Source organism: Eriocheir sinensis, chromosome 32 (assembly GCF_024679095.1).
Source record: "Eriocheir sinensis breed Jianghai 21 chromosome 32, ASM2467909v1, whole genome shotgun sequence".
Classification (NCBI taxonomy): Eukaryota; Metazoa; Arthropoda; class Malacostraca; order Decapoda; family Varunidae; genus Eriocheir; species Eriocheir sinensis.
Genome location: NC_066540.1, coordinates 11,922,742 through 11,947,765, shown reverse-complemented (window position 1 = coordinate 11,947,765; position 25,024 = coordinate 11,922,742). Strand labels below are relative to the sequence as shown.

General features: G+C 40.8%; 1 protein-coding gene across 3 annotated transcripts; it reads right to left on the bottom strand.

Annotated features, from left to right (window-relative positions):
* Nucleotides 1-768: 768 nt before the first annotated feature.
* On the bottom strand, nt 769-22,472 carry LOC127006143 (calcium-independent phospholipase A2-gamma-like). Of its 3 annotated transcripts, none has more exons than XM_050875676.1 (10): nt 21,681-22,472; nt 16,783-17,014; nt 15,137-15,306; nt 14,692-14,829; nt 11,141-11,295; nt 10,778-10,896; nt 7,538-7,743; nt 7,227-7,418; nt 6,634-6,829; nt 769-5,201 (listed from the first exon to the last, which is right to left on the bottom strand). In XM_050875676.1, the coding sequence occupies exons 2-10, from the start codon at nt 17,006-17,008 to the stop codon at nt 4,948-4,950; spliced, it is 1,656 nt and encodes a 551-aa protein (XP_050731633.1). In that variant the 5' UTR covers nt 17,009-17,014; nt 21,681-22,472; the 3' UTR covers nt 769-4,947. The 3 variants fall into 3 exon arrangements, with proteins under 3 accessions (XP_050731633.1, XP_050731632.1, XP_050731634.1); XM_050875675.1 differs by having other exon boundaries at nt 21,486-22,467; XM_050875677.1 differs by lacking the exons at nt 14,692-14,829; nt 15,137-15,306; nt 16,783-17,014; nt 21,681-22,472 and adding an exon at nt 11,595-11,952.
* Nucleotides 22,473-25,024: the final 2,552 nt, after the last annotated feature.

Sequence of the window (25,024 nt, the reverse complement as noted above, 5' to 3'; positions counted from 1 at the left end):
AGTCATCAGCATACGAGTGGATAGGACAGTTTGTTGTGGAAAGATCACTGATGAATAACAGGAAGAGAATGGGAGATAGGACAGAGCCCTGCGGGACACCACTGTTGATAGGTTTAGGGGAAGAACAGTGACCGTCTACCACAGCAGAGATAGAACGTCCGGAAAGGAAACTAGAGATAAAGGTACAGAGAGAGGGACAGAATCCGTAGGAGTGTAGTTTAGAAAGCAGACTTGTGCCAGACTCTCACTTGGCCCATGCTGCCCCCTTGGTGCTCCTCTTGACAAAAGTCACTGGAGTTAGGGTTGATTGAAGATCTGGGCAGCATGTGGGTAATATTCCGCCACTCGGCGATGGTTGAAAATTGTCAGCATGCATTGGTGGGACTCAAAACCTAGGTCCCCAGACTCATCACACCTGAATGCTGACCACTCGGCCACTGCTCCCTATTCAATTGTCAGGTTCTCAAGCTGTCCTAATTTTGTCCTTATCATCAACTAGGGAAGTGTTTCTTTTTACCTTAAGAAAATTGCATTGCTGCACACAACTTGGTCTTGTTTAGGTAAATTAGGAACAGTAAATACCAAGTCTTTACTACTGTATTCTAAAATATGTGCTTAGTGTTGCAGTCAGCCTGAAAAATTTGTTCTTCCCGAGTGGTTAATTTCTTCAAATGTTTAGGATAATTGTCTCATTACAATCAGACAGAAGGCTCAAGATGTGAATAAAATCACTGATAGGTACAGAAAGAATGGGTTACATCAACAAAATTAAAAGGGAAAATTTTCTTTATTTGCGGTAGATTCGGTTTACATAGTTCCTTGTTTTACAGCTTCCATATTTATACATAAAAATTATACCATCAGTACAAATGGTCCAAATTAAAATAGCAAACATTCATTCCTGCCTGGGTTTGAGTATTGTAAAATGGGTGAGTTGGTACCAAATATCAATACATGATGCATGGAAACTGGAACAATGAACTTATCAGTGGGGAGGTGTCATGGTTGGGGTAAAATATCATGGATGGGAGCAGAGCAGCTCAGTCATCATGTGCTCAGCTGTTGCATATGAGAACAAAATTGCATCTCAGCTACAGGGAATGAGGTAGGATGTGAGAGATGCATAACTTGAGAGGGGAATACGCCATGCTATAACATTTAACTGAATGATATGAATCAGATCAAAATAGGAGGTTGGAAGGACTGGTGTAAATGGTATTGTTCAACAGATTATTTACAGATAATAGGAAAACATGTGGAGACAGTAACTTTAAAATATGAGGAGTGGGAGATGTAGTTCATGATGTGTAGTTCATGATGTGTTGGAGACATTCAAGGGAATAGATCAGCCAATTTTACAAGTGTGGCTGATTGTATGAAGAGCAGAGACATGAAGAAACTAGCCATAATTCAGATGCATTTCATCAAATTAAAAAAATAAATGGGAAACTTGTGAGTGAGTGTAGTAATATTTTGTTATCTTTAGTTTGATATTGTAACAAGCTAATGGGCTGCTTTATAGAATTTAAGTGAGCAGTTGCATGAATGCCTGTCAGTTAGTCATATTCCAGTCCTTTAAAGCTCCCTTTCTAGGTCATTAGGCACTCAATTTGACAAAGATTCAGATCTGGGCCACTGACTACTTTAGTTACCCCTCATGAATATATCTATGAAGACTATACTGAATCTCAAACAGTTTAGGGAGATTCCCTCAATTCTTGAAATATGGCAAACATCCACTTTTATCCCGCTGAACCTGGGTTATAAGTGCACATTGCTACCCTCCAATCTTGGGCATTTTTAACACTTTTTTTTTTCCTAAAATGGTCAGAAATGCACTAAAAACATGAAAAATGGTATAAAAGCCCTTACTGTCAATGTAACATTCACCAGAAAACACCCCATCATCATTTGAAGGTCCCATGGTGTATCTGTCTGGTGTATCAAACTTGGCGCATGTGGGCTGTCAGTGGTGGGCTGCCACCTGTTACCACATCATGTGGTGGCTTGTCTGGGTGTAGATGCGACAAGATGACAAACAACAGTCGGACATGTTTATGGGTTCACAGAAATGCGATAGCTGTGAGGTGTGGGGTGCATGTGCGTACGTGCGGTGTGGGTCTAACAAGTTGCCTGTCTGGGATATTGTTCCCACATACTGCCTACATGTCCACTCCAAAAATCCGCCTCCTAGGCTGCTCCATTAAGGCGCCACAATACTCTATGGTAGGTGACGCATCACGTGCATCGCTGTTCCCTTGATTACTTTTTTATCGACGCATCAAATGCGTTGCTGGGGTCCAGTGGGTTAACAGAATAATGCAAAATACATCAGATATTGTGCAGTTTTGAGCTAAAAACTTGTAATTCCTAAAGGTCCACATTTTATACAGACCAAAACCAAATGAATCCTACTTCTCTCTCATCTTTCCACTCTTTAAATTTCTCTTAAAGTTTCACAAGATTAGTTGTGCTGGCTATATTTAATGGAATAATGATACTGTAGGTATGTTAGCCTTGAAAACCAGGGCCATATTTTTGTTCTTAAGAGGGGCATTCAGCTCTTGCACAAGTACATACAGCCATACCTCGGTTTACGAGTTTAATTCGTCCCGGAATTTTGCTCCCAAATCAAAATGCAGTGGTACCTCGTGATTCAAACGCCTTTCAATTCGAACAATTCCCAATTCGAACACATTTATCAAACAAATTTTGTCCTCCAATTTGAATGTACGTCGCAATTCAAATGCAAACAAACGGCTGCAGACAAAGTCACCAGTGTAGCCAGGTTGGTGAATGTGATACTGCGGACTCCAGCTTCAAAAAATGCCAACCCACGACTGCCATTTTTCCCCACACACTCCCTTGAAAAAAAAGCCCAAATTGCGTGGGAAAAACATGGACCTGGCAACGCTGGAAGCCACTCTTGTCAGTCACGCTTGCGCTCCCCTGCTTTGAACGCCACACACACACACAAGGCGCATTTTGTGATAATTATCACACCTCTGGCAACACTGCACCGTGGGCATTTTCCTCCTACCGTTGGAGCTAAGAGAAACCGCGGTTACCCGTACACCAACTGGGAGCGAGTTGTTGGTTTGGGTAAACACTCCTGTCCTCCCGTCTTTGAAGCCAAACTATGATCATACCCACAACCGCTTCTTCCTTCCATTTAACTGTAGCAACAAGTCCATAATTTAAGTAACAGCAGCACAAGCCACAGCAGCCCTTACTTTTGCAAACGGTGCCATGTGGATACAGGATGACTTGTTTGTTTACGTTGCATATACAGGCAACCGACCTTGGTCATGTGTGACGCACACCCAGAAAAGTTGGAGTTGCCGGTTGCGACTACAGTCACCATGGTTGGAGAAAAAAGGCCCAGTGTGACACCAGCTTGAGACCTCATTCCCATTGTTTTCCGCTCTGAGCACCCTCGTCTCAAGATGAACACAGGGAACTCATGTTTGCATCTTCGACTTGTACAAACAGGATGCTTGTACACCAAGTCACTGCTCGTAAACCAAGGCATTTTTAGTGATTTTCTTTTGCTCATAAATCAAAATGCTCATAAACTAAGGCACTTGTAAACTGAGAATCTACTGTACTAGCAGAATGTTCATGGGGGCTTTGGTGAGGAAAGGAGCTGTGAGAGGTAGAGTTGGACATTGAGATGACAGAGGACATTGAAGACTAAAGTGGATATTATCAATGTTTGAGAATAATTTTTTATTCACTGAAAGGAGTGAGTTTTATTCACTGAAAGGAGTGAGTTTTAGAATGGATTGGAGAGGGAGGGCAGGAAGGGGATAGAAAATGAGTATGCGAGAAATGTATGTTTAACCCGTGGGCTTTGGCTATGGGAAAGCCAAGAAGTGGCCGAGAATCGACAAAATTACACTGCATTTTGAGACTAAGAAAACAGCATGGAACATACATCAGAGCACTAATCTCATAACCATAAAGCCGTTAAAAATATTTACTTTTACTCAAACTCCATTCTTTTTGGGTGGTGTTTGTTATAAAATAAACAGTCTCGTGACGCTTGGCATCAAGCCGAGAGTCGCTTGTTGTCTACTATAGAGAATTTGACAAGTGATTACTGTATGGATAGCTAATTCAGTATGCTATGACCTTACAGCACCACCTATGACAAAAAAGCCCACCTCAATATCACTTACCCACCACAATGACCTAGGGCATTCATGGTGGATTGCGCTATGCCACCACTGCCTACAATTAGCTTGAATTAGGGGTTTTATGCAAGCCCTTTTTAGGGTCCACTGTACCACAGCCACGACTTGTGAAAGCCCTGAAAAGGGTCTGCCGACGTTCTCGGGTTAAGAAAACCGGGCAATCCCCTTGAATTTTAGAGTAATGAGCATCAATATATACTATATAGATGGATATGTTCACATTCACCTTCTACAGACAGAAGGGAATACATGACAAAAGAAGGTGTTTTTTTCAAATTTAAAATTAAGACCCATTATATTTTCTGATTATAATCATATCAATCTCTGAACTGATCACATACACATTCACACAGACTTTCACATTGCACACAGACACTTAGCAAAATCTGCCTGCCAAGACTATCTGGGCCCTGGACAATCATAGTATCATGTTCTAATAATTGTCAACCTACTTTATGGTAAGAGAAGAGGATTAAAGACTTTGTGTCTATTACCTGATGTCTCTCCCATAAAAAAAAGTAAAAATCAATATATAATCTCAATAAATGCTTTTGACTATTTAGTGACTCACTAATGTCATTATTTATATGTACTAAATGTTACCTAAAAGTCAATAAATATATAAAATCTAGTTTTAAAAAACATAAATAAAACTTCTTGCCACTAAGTGCTAATAACACAGATTAAAAACCGGGATTAAGTGATACAAGATGACTCAGTAAAAAGATTAATGCTACATTTCTGTAAAATTTTATAATAACCAAAACTGTCGCTGGTATTGGTACCAGTCTTTGGCTCGGTCTAATGGAGTCTTTGTTTGGGTTAAGGCCTGTGCTGCCTCTTGGATCTTTGGTTCATTCTTGCGTAAATATAGGCTTGTGTCCTCCATCATCACTGCCAAACGACTCTCTTCTATTTCATCTAAGCCAAATTCATCACTGAGGTATGGGTTGAAGCGATAATACACACTGCCTGGCAGAAGGTCGTGCATTGTTGTGTGCACACCTGTTGAAGAGAAGAAACGGTATAGTCCAATAGTATACAAAGCTTCATGATGGCAACATGAAACAGAAAATACAAAATATCACACACACACACACACAAAGAACTCAGATATTGTGAGAGCATGTGAATGTTTATAAGAGCGTGGGAGAATCTGAACAATAGGGGCAGAGAGATAAAACACTTGGGTTGTGTTTTCAATACCTCGAGTTTCGCGATCCTCGAGTTTAGCGCTGAAAGCACCCCAAAAGCATTTGAGATAGGTGTTGACCTTGCAGAATTCAGATTTAGGAGAAGTTGCGTTTTGGGATGAGTTACGTTACAGTAGGGAAAGCATACCACGAGAATGAGAGCAGTGTTCACTGTATCTATGATCTTGATCTTGGTCTTGATGTCGCAGGTGGCCTGGGATTTCTCCCTTGGTCTTGGTCTTGGCTCAGGAGGTAGTTGTCCCTTTCGGTCCCAATTACAGCCTTTGAAACGGCTTACTTCCTCAGGGCCAACACCCTGATAATCATGGTGTAAAAGAAATTCTTGCTGGGCCGCCATATTTGCTGATGACGTCATCACAGCATGAAGGCGCTCCACCTCTCAAAGCCAGAAGCCAGCAGACGTGCCGAGTTGGCAACTCGTGCTGCCTTGTCACGTGTTTGAAAGCACTTGGGATGTTCTGAGAGCCCCGATTCCCTCTCTCAAACACAGCCCAGGAGTGTTTCTAAGGGGGGCACTAATTTTATATGGATTTTCAAATAGTACGGGAATCCTGGGTCCCTAACCCCCATACTATTTGAGGGACGACTGTATATATATATATATATATATATATATATATATATATATATATATATATATATATATATATATATATATATATATATCAAAATTATCAAATAATTAGTTTCATTATGTGCCATTTAATTTTGCATGTTTTTATATATAATACATGATGATTATGTTGAGATTATGGCTGAAAACTTGTTAAACTTGTTATAATCAGAAGCGACGTTTGAAATTTGGCGCGTGTGGCCAGCCCAGATACGGGGCAGGGCGCCGTTTTCGCCCGGCTGTAGTGAAGGGGTTAAGAATGTATTACTAATATTATTGGCCTGATGTGGTAATATGTAGTAACTCAAGGACTACCTGTATTCATTAACATATTCCTGGAGGCAACTCCACTCCTAGACCTTGGATGTTCTCAAATGCACTCCTCTGCAGCCTAGAGTTTTGAGTTTAAAGGTATTTCACAACTCTTCAGGGTCCTTCAGAGTACCAAGCACCAGTGTGGAGTGAGAGTTGCCTACTTTGGGAAGGAGTTGGACTCAGTAAAAATTGGCAAGGAAATATGACATTGCTTCAGTTCTGTACAAATAATTTTAAGTAAGAACTAAGAGTGAGAAGTGTATGCATGCACACAGACACACACATACAAACACACCTTCAGTATCAGTGGCACTGTTCACGATTGTTCTGAGTCGCGTGGCCCAACTTATAGAGGCTTCATTGGTGGTGGCAATGGGCTCATGTCGTCCTGTTCCTACAGAGAGGACACACTGCAACTCTGCATCAGGCCATAACTGCTTAGCTTCATGCAGAGCAATAGCTGTAGGATTGTTGACAAACAGACCACCATCCTGCAATAGTTTAAGAGTCTAAGGCATTTCTATATTCTGGCGCTGGTAATGTGGACAAATTATACTTCCTAACTGCTCTTCTTTAATTAACACTATAGGATATCAGAGACCTGCTTGGTTTTCAATGCAACTGCAATGAGGATCCCACAAGACAATGCATTTTTCTCCAACCTTTATAGTAAGCACTAGTGAAAAGAAGTGAAAGCAGCTCTAAAAAGTGCAACTTGATAAATCAAATCTTATTTTGTGAAAGGTTTGAGTATGCAAAGTATTCCAAAACTCAGGACAGTCTTCCTGATTTACTCTTGGTGGTTACTAATCCTACTGCCACAAGTTGTGTCTAATTTAGTCTGACAGTACAGTAAAGGAATTTCAGTAAAATGTTTGCATCACTCACCAATAAAATCATGTCTCCTATTCTAAATTCTGAGAAGTACCCAGGAGCAGCGGCAGAGGCTCGTACTGCTTCCCAGAGGCGTGGTAGTGAAGTACCCTGGTAGTGGCTTGTCACTCGGTAAGGTAGATTGTAGTTGCGGAATAGGTATGCTTGAACCCTATTTGTGTTCGTCGTTGTGGCAACTAGACAAACCTGTAGAGAGTACAAGTCACATGGCACATAAACAAAATGGCATGCAAAGACATTTTTAATTTCATTCTCTTGCATTGATCAAATTCTTTTAAAGCATATATAAATGTCATAACACATACCTTTGGGGTATTTGGGTCCCGAGCAGTCTCAATAATATTGGTTTCTCCCATGTTCTCTTTCAAGATTTGAGTCCATGAATCAGAATCATAGTAAGAGTTCTTCATAAATAAGCTTGTGGCCCCTTTGAAAGTTGTTTGAGTGAAGATCCGAGTGCTTAAATCTTTATATAGTTTTTCACAGTCGTCCAGAGGCATTTTGTGTATTCCTGAAAATGTAATTATTTATTATTATATTATATATATATATATATATATATATATATATATATATATATATATATATATATATATATATATATATATATATATATATATATATATATATATATATATATATATATATATATATATATATATATATATATATATATATATATATATATATATATATATATATATATACAGTAAAACCCGATTATCCTAAATGGAAGGGGAAGCCTCTTCGGATAAGCGATTTTTCGATAATCCGGATTTATGGCCGCCATTTTGATCGCCGCCAGTTTGATCGTCGGCATTGTGTCTTGCTTTCTCGTTTGGATGAATATCACTTTGATCTTGCACCTTGGTTCTTATTTTCTCATTAGAACACATGTAGCTAGTATGGACGGACATGCGACTGCCCAGTGTGAAGTGTGTGACGCGACTGCCGCCGACTGACGATGTAAACAATGAAACCAAACAAACACACGCTACGCTAAACAAAGTAGTACGTTTAAAACATGTGATGTAAATGTTTTATTGTATGTTTGTCTGTGTGTCTCCTTGTCTGGACCAGTGTATGTTGATACTTGTGAGCTTTGCAGATCTGAATTGTGAATGTTGCAGAGTGCGATTGTGAATGGTTGTGCAAGCTTGCAAGTGTGACCTTGATGCATCGTGCAGGTGGAGACACAGTATGATGACTCATATTATCGCGCAACTCGTATGTTGGAAGGGGAATGTGGCATGGAGTGGAGAGGGGAGTCGTGTTTGTGTCGTTGTCTTTATATATACACACACACACAACGAGAAATATCTAAAGTTTCGGGCTCAATGAGAAGAGATATTTTTCACACTAAAATCATTATTTCAGGTCGTTTTGAAGCCGCACTTGAAGGAGGCTGCCTTATGGTTGGCTGACAGGTCTGAAAAAATGCTTGTAATTCGCTGGGAGTCCAATGATGTCATCGCCGGCACTCACCCAATCAGCGGCCTCACTGCCGTAAGGCGGTGTCACACTGGCCATTTTCCTCCAACTGTTGGGGCTATGGGCAACGCCTGTACGCCCAACCAGGAGTGAGTTGTCGGCTGTCCGTTAGCTGGTGTCACACCGGGCCTTTTTCCTCCCACCGTGTTGGCGGCAGGGGCAATCGGTAACTCCAACTTTTCTGGGTGTGCATCACACACGGCCAAGGTCGGTTGCCCATATCCACATCCACAACGTAAACAAAGCACTTGTCCTGTATCGACATGGTGTCGTCTGCTAAAGTAAGGGCTGTCGTGGCTTGTGCTGCCATTACCCAAGTTTTGGACTTGTTGCTGCAGTTAAATGGAATGATGAAGTGGTTGTGGGTGTGGCGTGCCTTTGGTTCCTCCATACCAGAATTTCTCATTGCCACCACTGTGCGTGCGCGGCCAACCCACCCATCTAGACTCCGACCACATAAACACGTGGATCGAGTAACAACACACACACACACACATACGCATGCACACATCACTCATCATGAACCATGGCAGATGTGTCTGACAAACAGAAACGATTTCACCATTTTCTAGTGTTAGAACTTATTTGGTGAGCGATTTTTGCAAACCAAACATACCCAATGGCAGTGTTAAAGATGACTGCTCTCTTCTTGCCATGAGTTAGGTTTTGTTCATGTGAGCAACTCACCATATGCGTTCTAACACTCAAAGAAGTGGTGAAATCATTTCTGTTTATCAGAAACATCTGCCATGGTTTCTAATGTCTGGTGTGTGATTGCTTGTGTGTCTTTGTTGTCACTTGGTCCATGTGTTCATGTGGTCGGAGTCTAGATGGGTGGATTGGCTGCACACACACAGTGGTGACAATGAGAACTTCTGGCACGGAGGAACCACAGGCACGCCACACCCATAACCACTTCTTCCTTCCATTTAACTGCAGCAATAGGTTCATAACTTGGGTAATGGCAGCACAAGCAGCGACAACCCTTATTTTAGCAGATGACGCCATGTCGATACAAACCAAGTGCATTGTTTATGTTGTGGATGTGGATATGGGGAACTGATCTTGGCCGTATGTGACGCACACCCGGAAAAGTTGGAGTTACCGATTGCCCCCGCCGCCAACGCGGTGGGAGGAAAAAGGTGACACCAGCTTACAGACGGCCGACAACTTGCTCCTGGTTGGCTGTAGAGTGTTGCCCGTAGACCCAACAGTTGGAGGAAAACAGCCAGTGTGACACCGCCTTACGGCAGTGAGGCCGCTGATTGGGTGAGCGCCGGCGATGACATCATCGGACTACCAGCGAATCACAAGCATGTTTTCATAACTGTCAACTAATCGCAAGGCAGCCACCTTCAAATGCGGCTTCAAAACGACGCGTTCTCTCTTCCCATTTTCTTCCTTTTTCCAAGGTACGTATTCAGAGACACTACTTGGAGAGGAGTTCCTCACATCCCCCACTCCCACTCTCCCCAACTCCCGCCTTTGTTGTTTAATATCTCTCTCTCTCTCTCTCGCCCATAGCCCTAATGTTTGGAGGAAAATGGCCAGTGTGACACTACCTTTTAAGGCAGCGCGCATGACGCCGATGGCAAATAGATGTAACCCGTACATGTCAAAGAAGCGAAACTCGGGGCAATAATGTGCGAAGGTCGGGATGGTAAGAATTTAGGACTAAGCGCAAAACTCGAGAGAGTACTGTACCTGTTTATCACAACTAATATAGGAAATACAATTCAGCAGATACACATCATCTAAACATAACGCAAATTTCTCTGTATACTTATGCATACATCTCAAAATTATCAATTAATTTTTATTTCTTTATGTGCATCATTTAATTTTGCACATTTTTATACATAATACATGATGATTATGTTGAGTTTGAAATTTGGCGCACGAGGCCAGACCGGATACGGGGCGGGGCGCTGTTTTCCCCCTGCCGTAGTGAAATGGTTAATTTAGTAACAATGATATACCAAGTTAAATGGCACATGATTTTTCATTGTAAATACAAAATTAAGATGTTTATATGCCAAATATCCACTTCTTACCTATTAATACACTTATGATGGCTCCTGTAGACACACCACAAATATAATCGAAGAGTTCGTGAATAGGTTGACCTGCTTTGTCCTCCAGTTTTTTCAACACTTCCAAAGCAACTAAGCCTCTGAAAAATTGGCATGAATGTTTCATTAAAGGGGACTGATGGCTTTATTTATATACAGATTTTTAATCAGCACATATTCTGAGGTTATTCGGGATGAATAATATAAAATGCATACATTTTAAGGTTTGGTTAAAAACTGACAATGCAGTTTCATATAACAAATAAAGTCAGTATTTCAAGTGAGGTATCAGAAATTTAATATTACTTTGGTATATGTTAAAGAGAATCTTTTGAGTGTGCTTACCTGACTCCTCCTCCATCAATTGTTAACAGTCTTATCCCACGAGCTTTGACAGGTTGCGTGTAGCCAAGCAGAGCAAGAGCTTCGCGGGCCTCACATTCTACTGAGTTGTTAGGTGTCTCCTCAAGTATTTTCAAAATAAGTTGAATACCCCTACTCTGAAATACATAAAATATAAATAACAAAAGTTATACACTTTCCATTTTGTTAAAGTTTCCTGTTTTCACTTTAAAACTACTGACAAATCTATAACCAAGTCCAATGAACTTGAAGAATATCCATATCTCTTTCTATCTTCTATCGATATCTTTATGGTAACTGCTGTTCTGAACTTATTAACTGCATGCTTTCATTCCTTATGCATTCTTTTATCCATTCCACTGGTTAACTCTGGAACAGCCTTCCTTCATCTGTATTTTTTCCTGCCTACAACTTGCTCATTTAAGAGAGTATCCACCTGAAATTGATCTCTTCTGGCCTTTTGTTTTCTTTTCTTTTGTTGGAGCAGTGTCTAGTGGGTGTTTTTGTTCCTGTTTTTTGCCCCTGAGCTGCCTCCATTGCTGTAAAAAAATCATGCAAAAATATATAAAAACAAATATAGCAACCAGGCATCGTGCTCACTGCTGCTGCCATACCTGAAGATGACCTATATGATTTTCAATTTTTCATTCGTGCACTTCACTGATTTTGCATCTAATAATAGGACTGATATTGAAAATTTTAATCAAACCTGTATAGTGAAACCATATTAACACGATAGTTTCTGCATTGGTTCCCATGGGTCCTTTCCTCCCCGCTGCTCTGCTACTCAGTCCCAAAACCTATCTTTTCCGCTCATATGTTAGCTATAGGTAACATATGAGAGCAAGAAATAGGTGTTGGGATTGTGTGGCAGAGCGGCTTGGAGGAAAAGACCCGCGGAAGCCACCACAAAAACAATCGTGCCAGTCTGGTTTCACTAGTTTCATCAAAGCTGACAGTCTGTTTATTATAGGTCAAGTGCCAAACTGTAAATTTTGGGTTGGGTTGAGTACATTTGTTGGGACATTTTTGACAAGATGGAGAAGAGAGAAAGTAAACATTAAGGTGAGAGTATTCTTGACTTGTTTCACTGAAGGCCCCTGAAGAAGCTTTCAGTAAAATTATTCAGGAATACGTTTTCCTCATTTCACTCGTGTTTCTCCTCCCTTTTAGTGAGGGAATAAGAAAATACAACTAAAATTAACAAAATATTTGATAAAATTCTCACGTGCTCATGAACCCTTTGACCTGCCTGTGATGGAGTTTGAGAGGAAAATTCTCATAAGTAGTTATGATAACTTTTCCCCACCCATCTTAAATCATTGACCCATCATGCTTTGCAGTGTCGTGCACTCCTATAAATTAAGTAAGCTAGACTTGTTTTCATGAAATGCTGAAATACTCTCATGTGGTGTGCGCTGGCAAATATAGATTAACTGGTAATGTTTGGGGCCCATGAGAATGGGCATAACATAACTTCAGCAGTGGGGCAAACTTGACGTACTTATTTGGCATACATCCAGACATCATATATTCCATCAGTATCCAAGAAAAGCATATTCCACACCCTCTCCTCATCACCTACAAACATTTTCTCACTTCCTCTTCCTACCACAGCAGTGTAGAAACAAACAAACATCAGTGCATTAGCGGTGAAGAGGGGAATGGGAGGGCATAACCACCCCTCCATTCTTCTGCATATAACTTGGCCCATGTGCTTATTTGTCTCACACCTCCTTTGCACTTATTCCCACACACTGCCATCCTCACCTCAACCAACCATTCCACGAATGACGTTGACACGCATGATTGACGTAGGTTTGAAGAGAAATAAGTAAACAATTGGAACATATGCTTGGGGAGGGGTGAAGTGATGTACCTTCTTGCTGATATCTCAGAATTCTGAATGTTTTTATCTTTTTTGATAATACTTTGTAGCCATTTTCCCAACACTAATGAGGCTTGTTTCAGTTGAAAGAAAAAAAGAAAATGTAATTTTCTGAATGTTGCAGATTATTACAGCAATATATTACCATTTCACTAGGCAAGAACAAATGAAAAATATTATTTCCACTTGATAAAATTCTGCAACATACATTCACTTATGTATTGTATAAAGTGCTTGTCTGGTATTTTATCATAAAAAAAAGTACCATGCATAAAAGATTTGTCACTTTTTCAATTTTGGCAATAATTTACATTGCAAATCACATGAAAGTTGATAGCATGCTATAAACTTGTGAAACTTGATCAACAATCAGCAAAGTTTAATTTTTCACAGACAATCCTCTCATGTCCTTTTGTTATGTATAACTTTAGTACCAATACAATAAAAAACTAGAAAATACCAATATTTCAACACCTCAGAGGTCCCTCTAACAGGTGACCATGGTAGAAGTCTCCTTTTTCTCCTGTCCATACACTATCCAGTTCTCTCCCACTCTATTAAATATTCTAAACTCATATTTTAGAGTTGTTTTATAATGCCCACCACATCCAACTTCTTTTCATATAAACCCTTTGCAATTATTGTGAGCAGACTTTGTTGGTCTGATACATATGATACGTATGATCATCTCCACCATTCCACATTTTACACCTAATCCCTAAAAAATAAACCTGTGGTCCTTTAACATTTCCTTTTCAGACAAAATATCAATGTTCATATTTCAAATGCATCTTTAATTGTTATCATAACTATATTTTATTTTCTTATCTCCCTACTATCCTTTCTTACATCATCCACTCCACTTTACTCTCAGATGATTACACAGCCGATGCCTCCCTCTGAAGAATTCGATGCCTCACCATCAAGGGGTGGTGAGAGTGAACTAAAACTTGGCAGATATCATCGCTAATCCTTATTATTTATGTACTATAAACTGTATTTTTAAAGTTCTTTTTCTTTCTAGATGATTCAATGGAAGCAAGTGTATGCTGTCCTGCAAAATGGATACAACTGGCAACCAAGCAGTGATCTGATACCTCCATGAAACAGCAAAAGTCCCGAAGATCTATGAGGATATGGGATCACTGTGGGGACAGATGCTCTATCCTGTGCCACAATAAAGAACTGGGTTGCTGAATTCAAACATGGCAACCTCAAGCTTGTAGAAGTGCCCTGCTCTGGACAACCGCACACTTAAACACCAATGAAATACTGGAAAAAGTACACACATGGTAATGGTAATATACCGATACTCCACTACAATAGCAAAGGAAAATAATATTTGAATGAGGCCATGGGACCAATATCCTCTTCACCCAGCCCACTCCACTTATCACCTCAACCCACATATGAGGGTGAGTTCACATCCTCAGTGAGATTCCCATCATAAATAAGGTGTTCTCATGCTGGGGCCTCAGATTGCTGTTCAGTGATCAGACATTCACAATTGCAATTCATATCAAAATTTGAAGCTTTAAGCAGATCCTGATACTTTTGCTGTGAGATTCATAACTATGGAAGCGTGAGGCAAGTTAATAGTTAGTGTATGAGGATCCCCAGGTGGCATTCCTTCTCAAAGCCTCACCTTGACAGCCACACCTTTGGCTTGGGGGTGCTGCCTCAGGTGGCTACATAAGTCCTGCAGCTTTTTTATACATCCTGTCTCGGTCAGCTGTTTGCCGAGACTTCTGGTTAAGTAGCGAGTTCGGGCATCAATACTTGGCTGGAATAAAAAGATGATTATTGATATTTTATCAACCTTAATTTTTCAAAGTACTTCGGCAGTTACAGTTTCTTAGAAAAATATGAGACATTTACAGTTAGATGCAGAGTGACATGTATAAGAATAAAAATTTTGCAATCATTTAATTAAAAAGAGAAATATATGTTACTTTATTTAGAGTCACTGGGGGTAAGAATAAACCACCACATTCTGCTGAACATAATGATATGTTAATAAAAGGAAAACAGGTTTGATACAGGAGGTTGAGGTTAATGATGTGTGGGTGTGTCACAATAAATGTACCAACTTTTGTAATTACTGCTTTTCTTGTTTTCCATTTTGGTACAGTTTTATCCATAACTTTTTGCTGTTCAGGTTTGGAGAAATTCAGACGAACTTGTGAGAAGTATGGTGGAATGTAGGTATTCACAGTTTTCAGTGCTTTCTTGAGATCAGAAATGTTTTCTTCACTGACACCTGAAAGAAAAACAAAAATACTGTTAAATAATACATTTTCAATGTTTCCACAAGAATAGCTCCAGTATTTATAATGATTTTCCATGACAAAATTTCTTCACAATTCAAGACCTAAATCTAAGTCATTCCCAGCTGCTAATTTAGCATTAAATCCATGGTCTTCATATCACTATTTCATTACTATGCAAGTCTTAAATCTGTATTAGGAAAATAAAATGCAGTCAAAGCATCCAATTTTCAAAGTACTCATTGCCAGATTAAAGAAACTGAACCATTCCTGTAAACCTTTGGATATGATGCCATAAAACTCATCCAAAAGCAGATTGTTTCAAGTTATTGATATGCTATATTTGTCTTTGTGCGCACACACACACACACACACACACACAATACAAATTTATAAATTATTGATTAAAATGGAAGTAGACAATGAGGAGTTACTACTAAGAGAAGGAAGAAACGTCAGCAATACATGAGGGCACAGTAAAAAGTTGAGGAAAGGAAGATGCTTGAGAGACAGAAATATAGCTTCCCGCAAAGAAACAGAGGTTTGGAATAGACTAAGTGAGGACGTAGTATCGGCGAAAAGTGTGCACAACTTTAAGGAAAAGCTGGACAAATACAGACATGGAGACGGGACCACACGAGCGTAAGCCCAGGCTCTGTAAAACTACAACTAGGTAAATACACACACCACACACACATTCTTTCCTGTTATAATCTAACCCAAGATTTCTATTTATAGGTTCCTCCATCCTTTCATGTCTGCAGAGAATTCTTGGGAGGTGGTGTATCTATTTTGTCTTTGTACAGTAGCAGAATCGTAACCAATGAGGCCAATTATTTTTTTGTGGCTAAAGGTTGAGACAATGTGCAAAGCTATGCATTGATTTGTTGGAACTTACTCCACCTTAGGGCTACCATACACATTGTTTATGATAGCCAAATCCTACCCTGCCTTCTGAAGGCTGCCTCATTAGTACACCACATTTTTTTCACAGTCACACTTGCTTGGTTCTTGTCACTACTGCTGCCAAACGAAATTTGTTTATCCTAAAATTCAAGGTCAATCGAGTATGTTTGCTTCATCTTATTTGTTGTTGTTGTCCAATAGTCACTGATTTAAAAAAAAAAATTATTTCATATATCTATAATATGTTATCATCTCTTTCTAAATACAATATTTTGGGTCTCAAGGTGCACATTGTATTGTGCTACTTGTTGCAGAAACCAATGTTGGCAACAGCAGGGTGATGACCCTATGCATAGGGTAATATCACACTTCATGGTCTTCTGGGCTGATAGGTAAGTTTCCAAAAACTGGAAAATGTTGGGTTATTCCTAATTATAGGTAAGTGATACTTATGTTGAAGTGACATTTTGGAATACCCTCCTGTTGGCAACATTGTTTTTTTAGTCATGCATCATCATGCAACTTGAGGCACAGCATGGACAAAACTTATGAAAGATACTAACCAATAGGCTTTCTTTCAGGAACAGCTTTGGGAGTTTCATGTTCAATCTTGTCTACTTTTGGATGTTCAATAACTTCTTTACTATTGTATATAGAATTGCTGATCTTCTTCACTAGGTCAGGCAGGTCCCTCTGAAAGACCAGTGAGGCAGGTGTGGCCTTGGCAAAATAATCACGCAACTGTGACAAAACACGCAAGTAGGTCAAGCTGCTACCCCCTGACGTCATTCTGGGCTGCAAAAAAGAAAGGGTAATGATATGATAGGAATTTTGAACAATTATGACAACAATATATTTCAATGAACACTACAACAAATAAATGGAGGAAGAAAAATAGAAAATATTAGGGGTCGAGGAATGTTCCATGATGCTTAACATTATCAATAAAGCAAATCATCTTAAGTAACAACTTCAATATACCTCTGAAAGTTACCAAATTAAAGGGAAAGGTAAGTTTAAATTTTGAAGGAATAGACTTCATCTGCACTTAATTACCAAGTTTACATCCACAGTCTCTCAGGTTCAGAGGTGTGTAAATGTCTTAGTTTACACCACAACACAGAGCACAAGGAGGAATAGCAGGACAAGTTTCTACAATTATTTTACAGTGAAAAAAAAAAAAAAATAATAATAAAAAAAAAAAAATACTGGCTTACGTGTGGTGTTAAGACTAACAGAAGAAGTATGCAATTATCCCTGATGAATTATGGGAAAGAGGAGACATTAAGTACTTTGCACCATCCTTCTATGCACTAAAGTACTGTACCATCTGGATATGGGAATATAAGACAGGAAGGAAAGTATGTTCATCTCTGTATGAGAAGCACATTCCATGCAACATGGAATAAAAAGTCCCAGGACAAAAAGGGGAATAATGAATTTCAGAAAACATATCTTAATAAAAACAAGTTTGACAAGTGACAAAATGCAATATCTTGCCTAGCTTTTTGGTGAATGGAAGGAATTTTTTTAAAGGAACATGTCTAAATGACTGGTAAAGGTACATATTTCTGAGGAAATGAGCATCCTTAGGTTTAATTTACTTCACAAATGGTAATTTGGTGATAGGAAAAAAGGTCATTGGGAATCATAAACACTTGTATCTTGGTATACAAATAAAGTTTTGACATGATTCCACCATAACAACCATGAGTGTATCATTACCCCCCTGAGTGATGCCTTGCTTCCCATCATGTGTATGTATCCCATCACACTAACACGATTACATCACTAAAAGACAACAATAACACATTAGTAACCAGCCCACGACACAAAGCACAAATAATCAATATACACTTCCTATCGGTATGCACACAAGCATACAACCTAACACCAAGCATGCCACACAGCCCCTTCCCCCTCATAGCCCCCCTTGACATTAGGACTAACGGATTACAGAAATTACTGGAAGGACTTGACACAATTAAATCTACTGGCCCTGACAACATTCCCGCCATCATCCTTAAATCCTTTGCCCCCATCCTTCAGGCCATATTCACCCAGTCCCTATCATCCACTTCATTACCCTCTGACTGGCTTTTGGCAAATATTAATCCTTTATTCAAGGCAGGTGACTGGACTGACCCAGCCAATTATCGCCCCATCTCACTAACATTGATTCCATGAAAAATTTTTGAACACATAATACACAAACACATAATGAATCACCTTAACACAAACATCATCCTTACTGAATCACAACATGGCTTTCGACCCAAACACTCATGTGAATCGCAACTCATAAGAACATAAGAACATAAGAACGCAGGAGTCTGCAAGAGGCCGGTAGGCCTGTACGAGGCAGCTCCTTTGACCCTAAGCTCCCGTGTATCTAACCCCACCTAATATCGCTGTCCATGAATTTATCTAGTCTATTTTTGAATGTGACAATTGTATTGGCACTCACCACATGACTGCTAAGCCTATTCCACTCATCCACCACCCTATTAGTAAACCAATTTTTGCCTATGTCCCTGTTGAATCTGAATTTATCCAGTTTAAACCCGTTACTTCGTGTCCTACCCGGTTCTCTTACCAACAAAACCTTATGAATGTCTCCCTTATTAAAGCCCTTCATCCATTGATAAACCTCGATCATGTCTCCACGCACCCTTCGCCTTTCTAGAGAATGCAAGTTTAACTGTTTGAGTCTTTCCTCGTATGGCAAGTTTCTCAACCCCTGAATCATCTTAGTCATCCTCCTCTGCACCGATTCTAACATTTTGATATCCATTCTATAGTAGGGTGACCAGAACTGAACTGCATAGTCAAGATGAGGTCTAACTAATGCTAAATATAGTTTGAGGAAGACTTCGGGGCTTCTGTTGCTTACGCTCCTTGAAATAAATCCCAGTACCCTATTAGCTCGATTTCTAGCTTGAATGCATTGTGCCCTTGGACGGAGATCAGAGCTCACTAAGACCCCTAAATCCCTCTCGCACCCAGACCTACTTATGAGTGTCATTTAAGCAATAGTTATGTGAGGGGTTGTTCCTACCTACACTCAGAATACTGCACTTCCCTACATTGAACTCCATCTGCCATTTATCCACCCAGTCATATAATCTGTTGAGTTCACCTTGGAGAATACTAGCGTCCTGATCCGACTCAATTACTCTATCGATCTTGGTATCATCTGCAAATTTACTAACATCACTACTAATTTCTGTGTCTAAGTCATTGATATAAATAATAAACAAAAGTGGACCATAATTGGTACATTTCACGACATTACGAGGCTACTTGACCGACGTGACATTAAACAAGTTGACACTATTGTTTTATATTTTGCCAAAGCCTTCGACAAAGTCCCGCACAAAAGACTGACATTAAAATTTAAATACTATGGTATATCAGGACCTATTCTACACTGGATCACTGCATTTCTTACTAACCGGACTCAACGTGTTCTTCTTGACGGATCTTCATCTGACACTGTCCCTGTTTCTTCAGGTGTCCCACAAGGCACCATCCTAGGCCCCCTTCTTTTCCTATTGTACATTAACGATCTAAGTTTGCTATTTAGAGCAGTAAAGACTACCGACGACTGAAGACTGCTACAAAAAGACTTGGACGCCCTCCAGCAGTGGGAGTGCACCTGGCAGATGCACTTCCGACCAGACAAATGCAAACTGTTCAGATTCACTAGAGCTCACAACCTCATCCATCACATTTACACTTTCCATAATTCAGAAATAGAATCAGTCCACACACACAAGTATCTTGGTGTCCACCTATCCACTAACCTTAAGTTCTACACCCACATAGACCACATCAGTGCCACAGGCAACCGAACTCTAGGGTTCCTAGGAGGAATTTACATAACTGCACACCTGATATTAAACACATACCTTATGAAACACTTGTGAGACCAACACTTGAATAATGCTCTATGGTGTGGGATCCTTACACACACAGAAACATTGAACGGTTAGAACAAATCAACACCAAGGCGGCTAGGTTCATTACAAACAATTACACTCGAATGCCTGGCATCACAACACGGATCAAACAGATAAACATGGAACCTCTTCACTTATGCAGACTAGCACACAGACTTACACTTATGTACAAGATCACAAACACTCACATTGACATTGCCCCACATACATACACAACGCAAACAGTCAACGTACTCGTAACACACACATCCATAAATACCAAACATATCACACTATTACTGACGCATACAAGCACTTATACTTTCCACGCACCATACGTGACTGGAACAGCCTCCCTCATCAGATTTTAGACTGCAGTACAACAGACTCATTCAGAAAACAAATACACACTCTCTTGTCACCACAACACACCAACACTAACAATTACGTACACTTGATTCACTTCCCTCCCCTGCACACTCGGCTCCACCGTCCCCCCAACAGCCAACACAAATATGCGTGTTATGCACCTGAAAGGAGCCCTGCGCATCATACATCCAGATCCAGATCCAGACCACCTTGTCCCATCCTGCGCTGTATATTTCCGCAGAGTCCACACAGCATGACGAATAAATTTAGACTAACCTAACCAAACTTTACCTACCTAACAGGGGGCTTTGCCCCCTCACCTCCCTTATTGGGAGGGCTTTGGTCCACTCGACCCTCCTATTTTCCAGAAGTCATTTGTTACTGCATGGCATTCAGGGACCAAAATATAATCAATATTGGGTTAATATGCTGGAAGAGTAGGCATGGTCTGTGAAGCACAAAGGACATATATTCTATATTGTTTATACCTCAGTGTATTCGGGTTAATCTAGTGAGCATCGGAAATGATAAAAAAAATACGTTCAAGTTGAAATAATAACATACGTAATTGATGCGCAATCAATTGCACCCCCCCCGCCTCACGGCTCGTCACATTTTTAACTCAATATTGTAGGTATTAATTTTGCAAGAGATGGCTACCATCTTGTCAATATAACCCAATAAGCCTATCCCTGCATGAAAAAACCAGATTTTATAAACAAATAAATAGCCAATGTCTCAAATATGGATCACCCATCAAAGCTAAATAACCTTCCGTCAAATCAAAAAGCCTACTTTCTCTTGGGGTCAAGGTGAGTGAGTGGCACATGACATTTGTAAAATTAAGGAAGAATAAGCGAGTGTTACATTGCCTCGTCCCTGTTTGTGTTCTGCCACCTCACCCTCACGGCAGGGCAGGGCAGGGACACGCGGGGGCCAGGGGCGGCAGGACTCACCAGGACGTATGGATGGTAGGGGCAGGAAGTAAGGTCCTCCTCGGCGGGCACCTTTAAGCTCCTCTCCTTACTGTCGTGGCTCAGGGGATGCGGCCTCACCTTCACTCACGCACACCTGTTCACTCGCACCAGCCTGCACACCTTTGTCAACGGAGGCTGCGAGACCTTTAAATAGCACGTCGCTCTCTCCCTCACCTCGCCACACTCCTGTTGTTTACAAATAGTGGCCGCCTCAGACACGGAACAGGAACGTCATCGCCCCACGGCCCGCCAGCCAACCAGCGCCGCGCCCCGCCACGCACCCCGTCCGCTGATTGGCCGCACCGAGCCGTGGCCTTGTACGTCATTGTCGCGCAGGAGCCAAATCCTTTATGTAATACCTCCAGCCTGTGGGTGACAAACAACACACAAAAAAACACGAATGGCATGCACATTCCAGACATGGAGGTGTTTACAAGGATGCTGCAGCACATCCAAACACTGCTCTCCGCGATCATGCATGGCCCGCGCCAATAAATACCTACAAATGCGTACAGCCTACCCAAATATACCAATACGTATAGTACCTATGTATAGGCTATGTGTACTGCGCAGGATATCTCAACCTACGGTACGTGTCGAAAAAATGCATAGTGTGCTAAAGTCAGCTACGCATCTCATAGCACACGTGGGCCCAGCATCAAGCAGGAGTAGGCTGAAGGATATGGAACCAGCAACAGAGGGCAATGATCGAATGGTTGTTATTACACCTTCGGCAGACATTCACCCTGGCATGCGTTCGATTGGCTTCAGATGATCCTTTGTGAGAATTAGGTCAATGTAATTGAAAGAAATACATATCGTACGTGTATGGTTAGCACGCCTAAATAGTAATCTGTGGACCCATGTTCGACCCCGGTATGAACAGTCGGCACCAAGCTGTTCATCCTCCCATTCGGATTGGTCGAGAAATGGATATCTAGGGAGGATATACTGTGGTAACCCAGATGTCGCAATTGCCCTGTGTCCTGAATAATGTGTTACTCACCACAGGCTCAATGACTATATATATATATATATATATATATATATATATATATATATATATATATATATATATATATATATATATATATATATCTATATATAATGTGACGGAGAGCAGCACCGAGGCCACGCGCAGATTAGCATACGTAATAACCCTCGATTGACTCTGTAACTTACGTGATAACATAATCTACCCATAATTTGAGAAACAACATTTTTTATTTCGTGATAATAGTGATTGGCCAACACCACGATCCATCCGCGTGGTTTATACGTGTAGACACACAGACTATACTGCATGGGGAACTATGCGAAGAGAGTCGATCTATGAGAGTATATGACTGCATATTAACTGCTGGAAGGGCTGGTAATCTCAGATCCTCCTTTATATACCTATAACTACTTACGCATCGTTGGAAAAAGATATCCGCATTGCATGGAAATTCATTTGACCCCATTGAAACTATATGGTTATCTATATAGATCTGTCTGTCTATCTATATATCTATTCATCTATCTATCTATTTATCTAGCCCATCTATCTATCTTTATCTACTTATCAATCTGACTATCGTCTCTCTCTCTCTCTCTCTCTCTCTCTCTCTCTCTCTCTCTGTATCTATCTATCTATCTATCTATCTATCTATCTATGTCTACAGCTACCAATCTACCTCCTTATATCTATATCTATCAGTCTATCTAATTAACTATCAATCTATCTACTGTGTGTTATCATTGGTAAACTAAACACATGCACAGATTCCCATACAACAAAAAACACGATCAAGTCAAATCAACCTTTTTATCACAACCACGTAGGTACAGGGCTAGGGCTGTTTGGGTGCCTCACGCGGCCCTGCACGCGGGACTGGCTACGCACCGGGCCCCCGCATCCCGGCTGTCCTTCCTGATACCGTATAAATAGTCATCCTGGCCTTGGTGAACCACGGGCGGACTGCGTATAACTTCTCACACAGTTACGCAATCCGGCCAGGGCGACGACTGCCAAAACAAGACTGGTGTAATCTCGTTGCATGGCTGCCACGACACCGCTGGTTCATGCACGATCGATATGACTGCCTTATTGGATATTATGTGTGGAAGTGAAAGTAGAATAGTGGCGGCTTCCTTAAAGTGGCACGACTGAGTTTACATCCATCTTAGAAATGCGTGTTCATAGTGGATCGGTAGGTCTGTTCATGTTAAGTATCCTACGAGGGTAAGGCAATGCATCCAAATGATTCCATATACGTAATGGAATTTCTATTGTAATGCCAGATTTTTGTAAGGACATAAGTAAGTGTTAAGTGAGGGCGCTGTGACCGTTTATTTTCCCACGCTAAGGCTACGGTAGACTTAGCGTGGGAAAATAAATGGTCACAGCGGCCTCACTTAACACTTACTTATGTCCTTACAAAAATCTGGCATTACACTATTTGTTGACTATATCAAAAGGTATTTGCAGATCAAGACAGGGTTAGTATACCCATAATGACAATACACAAACTATATAGTAGACGCATCACAGACTTTCGGGACCCGTTTTTCACAGTCAGGAACAGTTAATCCAATCATAAGCAGAATCATTGAAACATCCAACAATATGTACAGGAAATACGAGCTTACCCAATATGATTATGTAACCAATGGAGTTGTTCTAGTGATAATGATATACTGTACGTGTGATCCCTGAGATAAGCAATCACAAATACTTTCACCGCTGGCTCGCGCCCCCCACCTGCCAAAATGAAGGGATTAAATCCGTACCGAGGCAACTGACACCGTGACCTCTGCCTTTTAATTAATGCTGCCCATGTACACTAGCTCTCTTCTTTCTGTCCTTCATGGAATCATCACTATCTTCAGCTATAACTAACATTCCAGAAGAACAAAGGCTTGCCACAACGATCTCCATCTCTCTGATGCTGGTGTACTGCTTCCTGCTCCAGCAAATGTTCAACTTCAACCCTCTAACTGATCCTCTGTCTACCTCTCTACAACTTCAATCAAACAGAGAGAGGAGGAATTAAAGCATTATCCTGCAGCGGACTAGAATCGGCTTAAAATGATGAATCATTGCTTCTCTGAGTTATAACCCCCCAAATTTTCTTCATTCCGCTTTGTGAGCTTCTCAGCTTTTTTACATCTTTTGTGAGGTGCTAAGTTTCTGAACCGTGTGTTAGGAGTGCCAGGATACATTAAGGTAAAGGTATAGTTGGTGGCATACGCTGTAGCAGCGCGTGGCCTCGGTGCTTATCTCCGCAACATTGGCCCTTGAGCCTGTGGTGGGAGGGAACCCATTACCCCGGGACACAGGGCCAGTGTGACATCCGGGTTACCACAGTTTACCTTCCCCAGGTTTCCCCAGGTACCCATTTATCGACCAGCCCGAAAGGGAGGATGAAGAGCTGGGTGAGCTGCACGCCCACTGCCCGGCCCGGATCCGAACCCGGGCCCGCGGAGTAGTAGCCAGGCGCGCTGACCACTAGAACACGGAGGCGTATAATATACAT

Coding starts and splice junctions, on each gene's coding strand:
- LOC127006143 (XM_050875676.1), bottom strand. CDS start 17,008: ATGACGTCAGGGGGTAGCAGCTTGACCTACTTGCGTGTTTTGTCACAG. Junction 14,830..15,136: donor GAAAAGCAGTAATTACAAAA/GTTGGTACATTT, acceptor TTTTTATTCCAG/CCAAGTATTGATGCCCGAAC. Junction 5,202..6,633: donor CAGTGCCACTGATACTGAAG/GTGTGTTTGTAT, acceptor TCTCTTCAACAG/GTGTGCACACAACAATGCAC.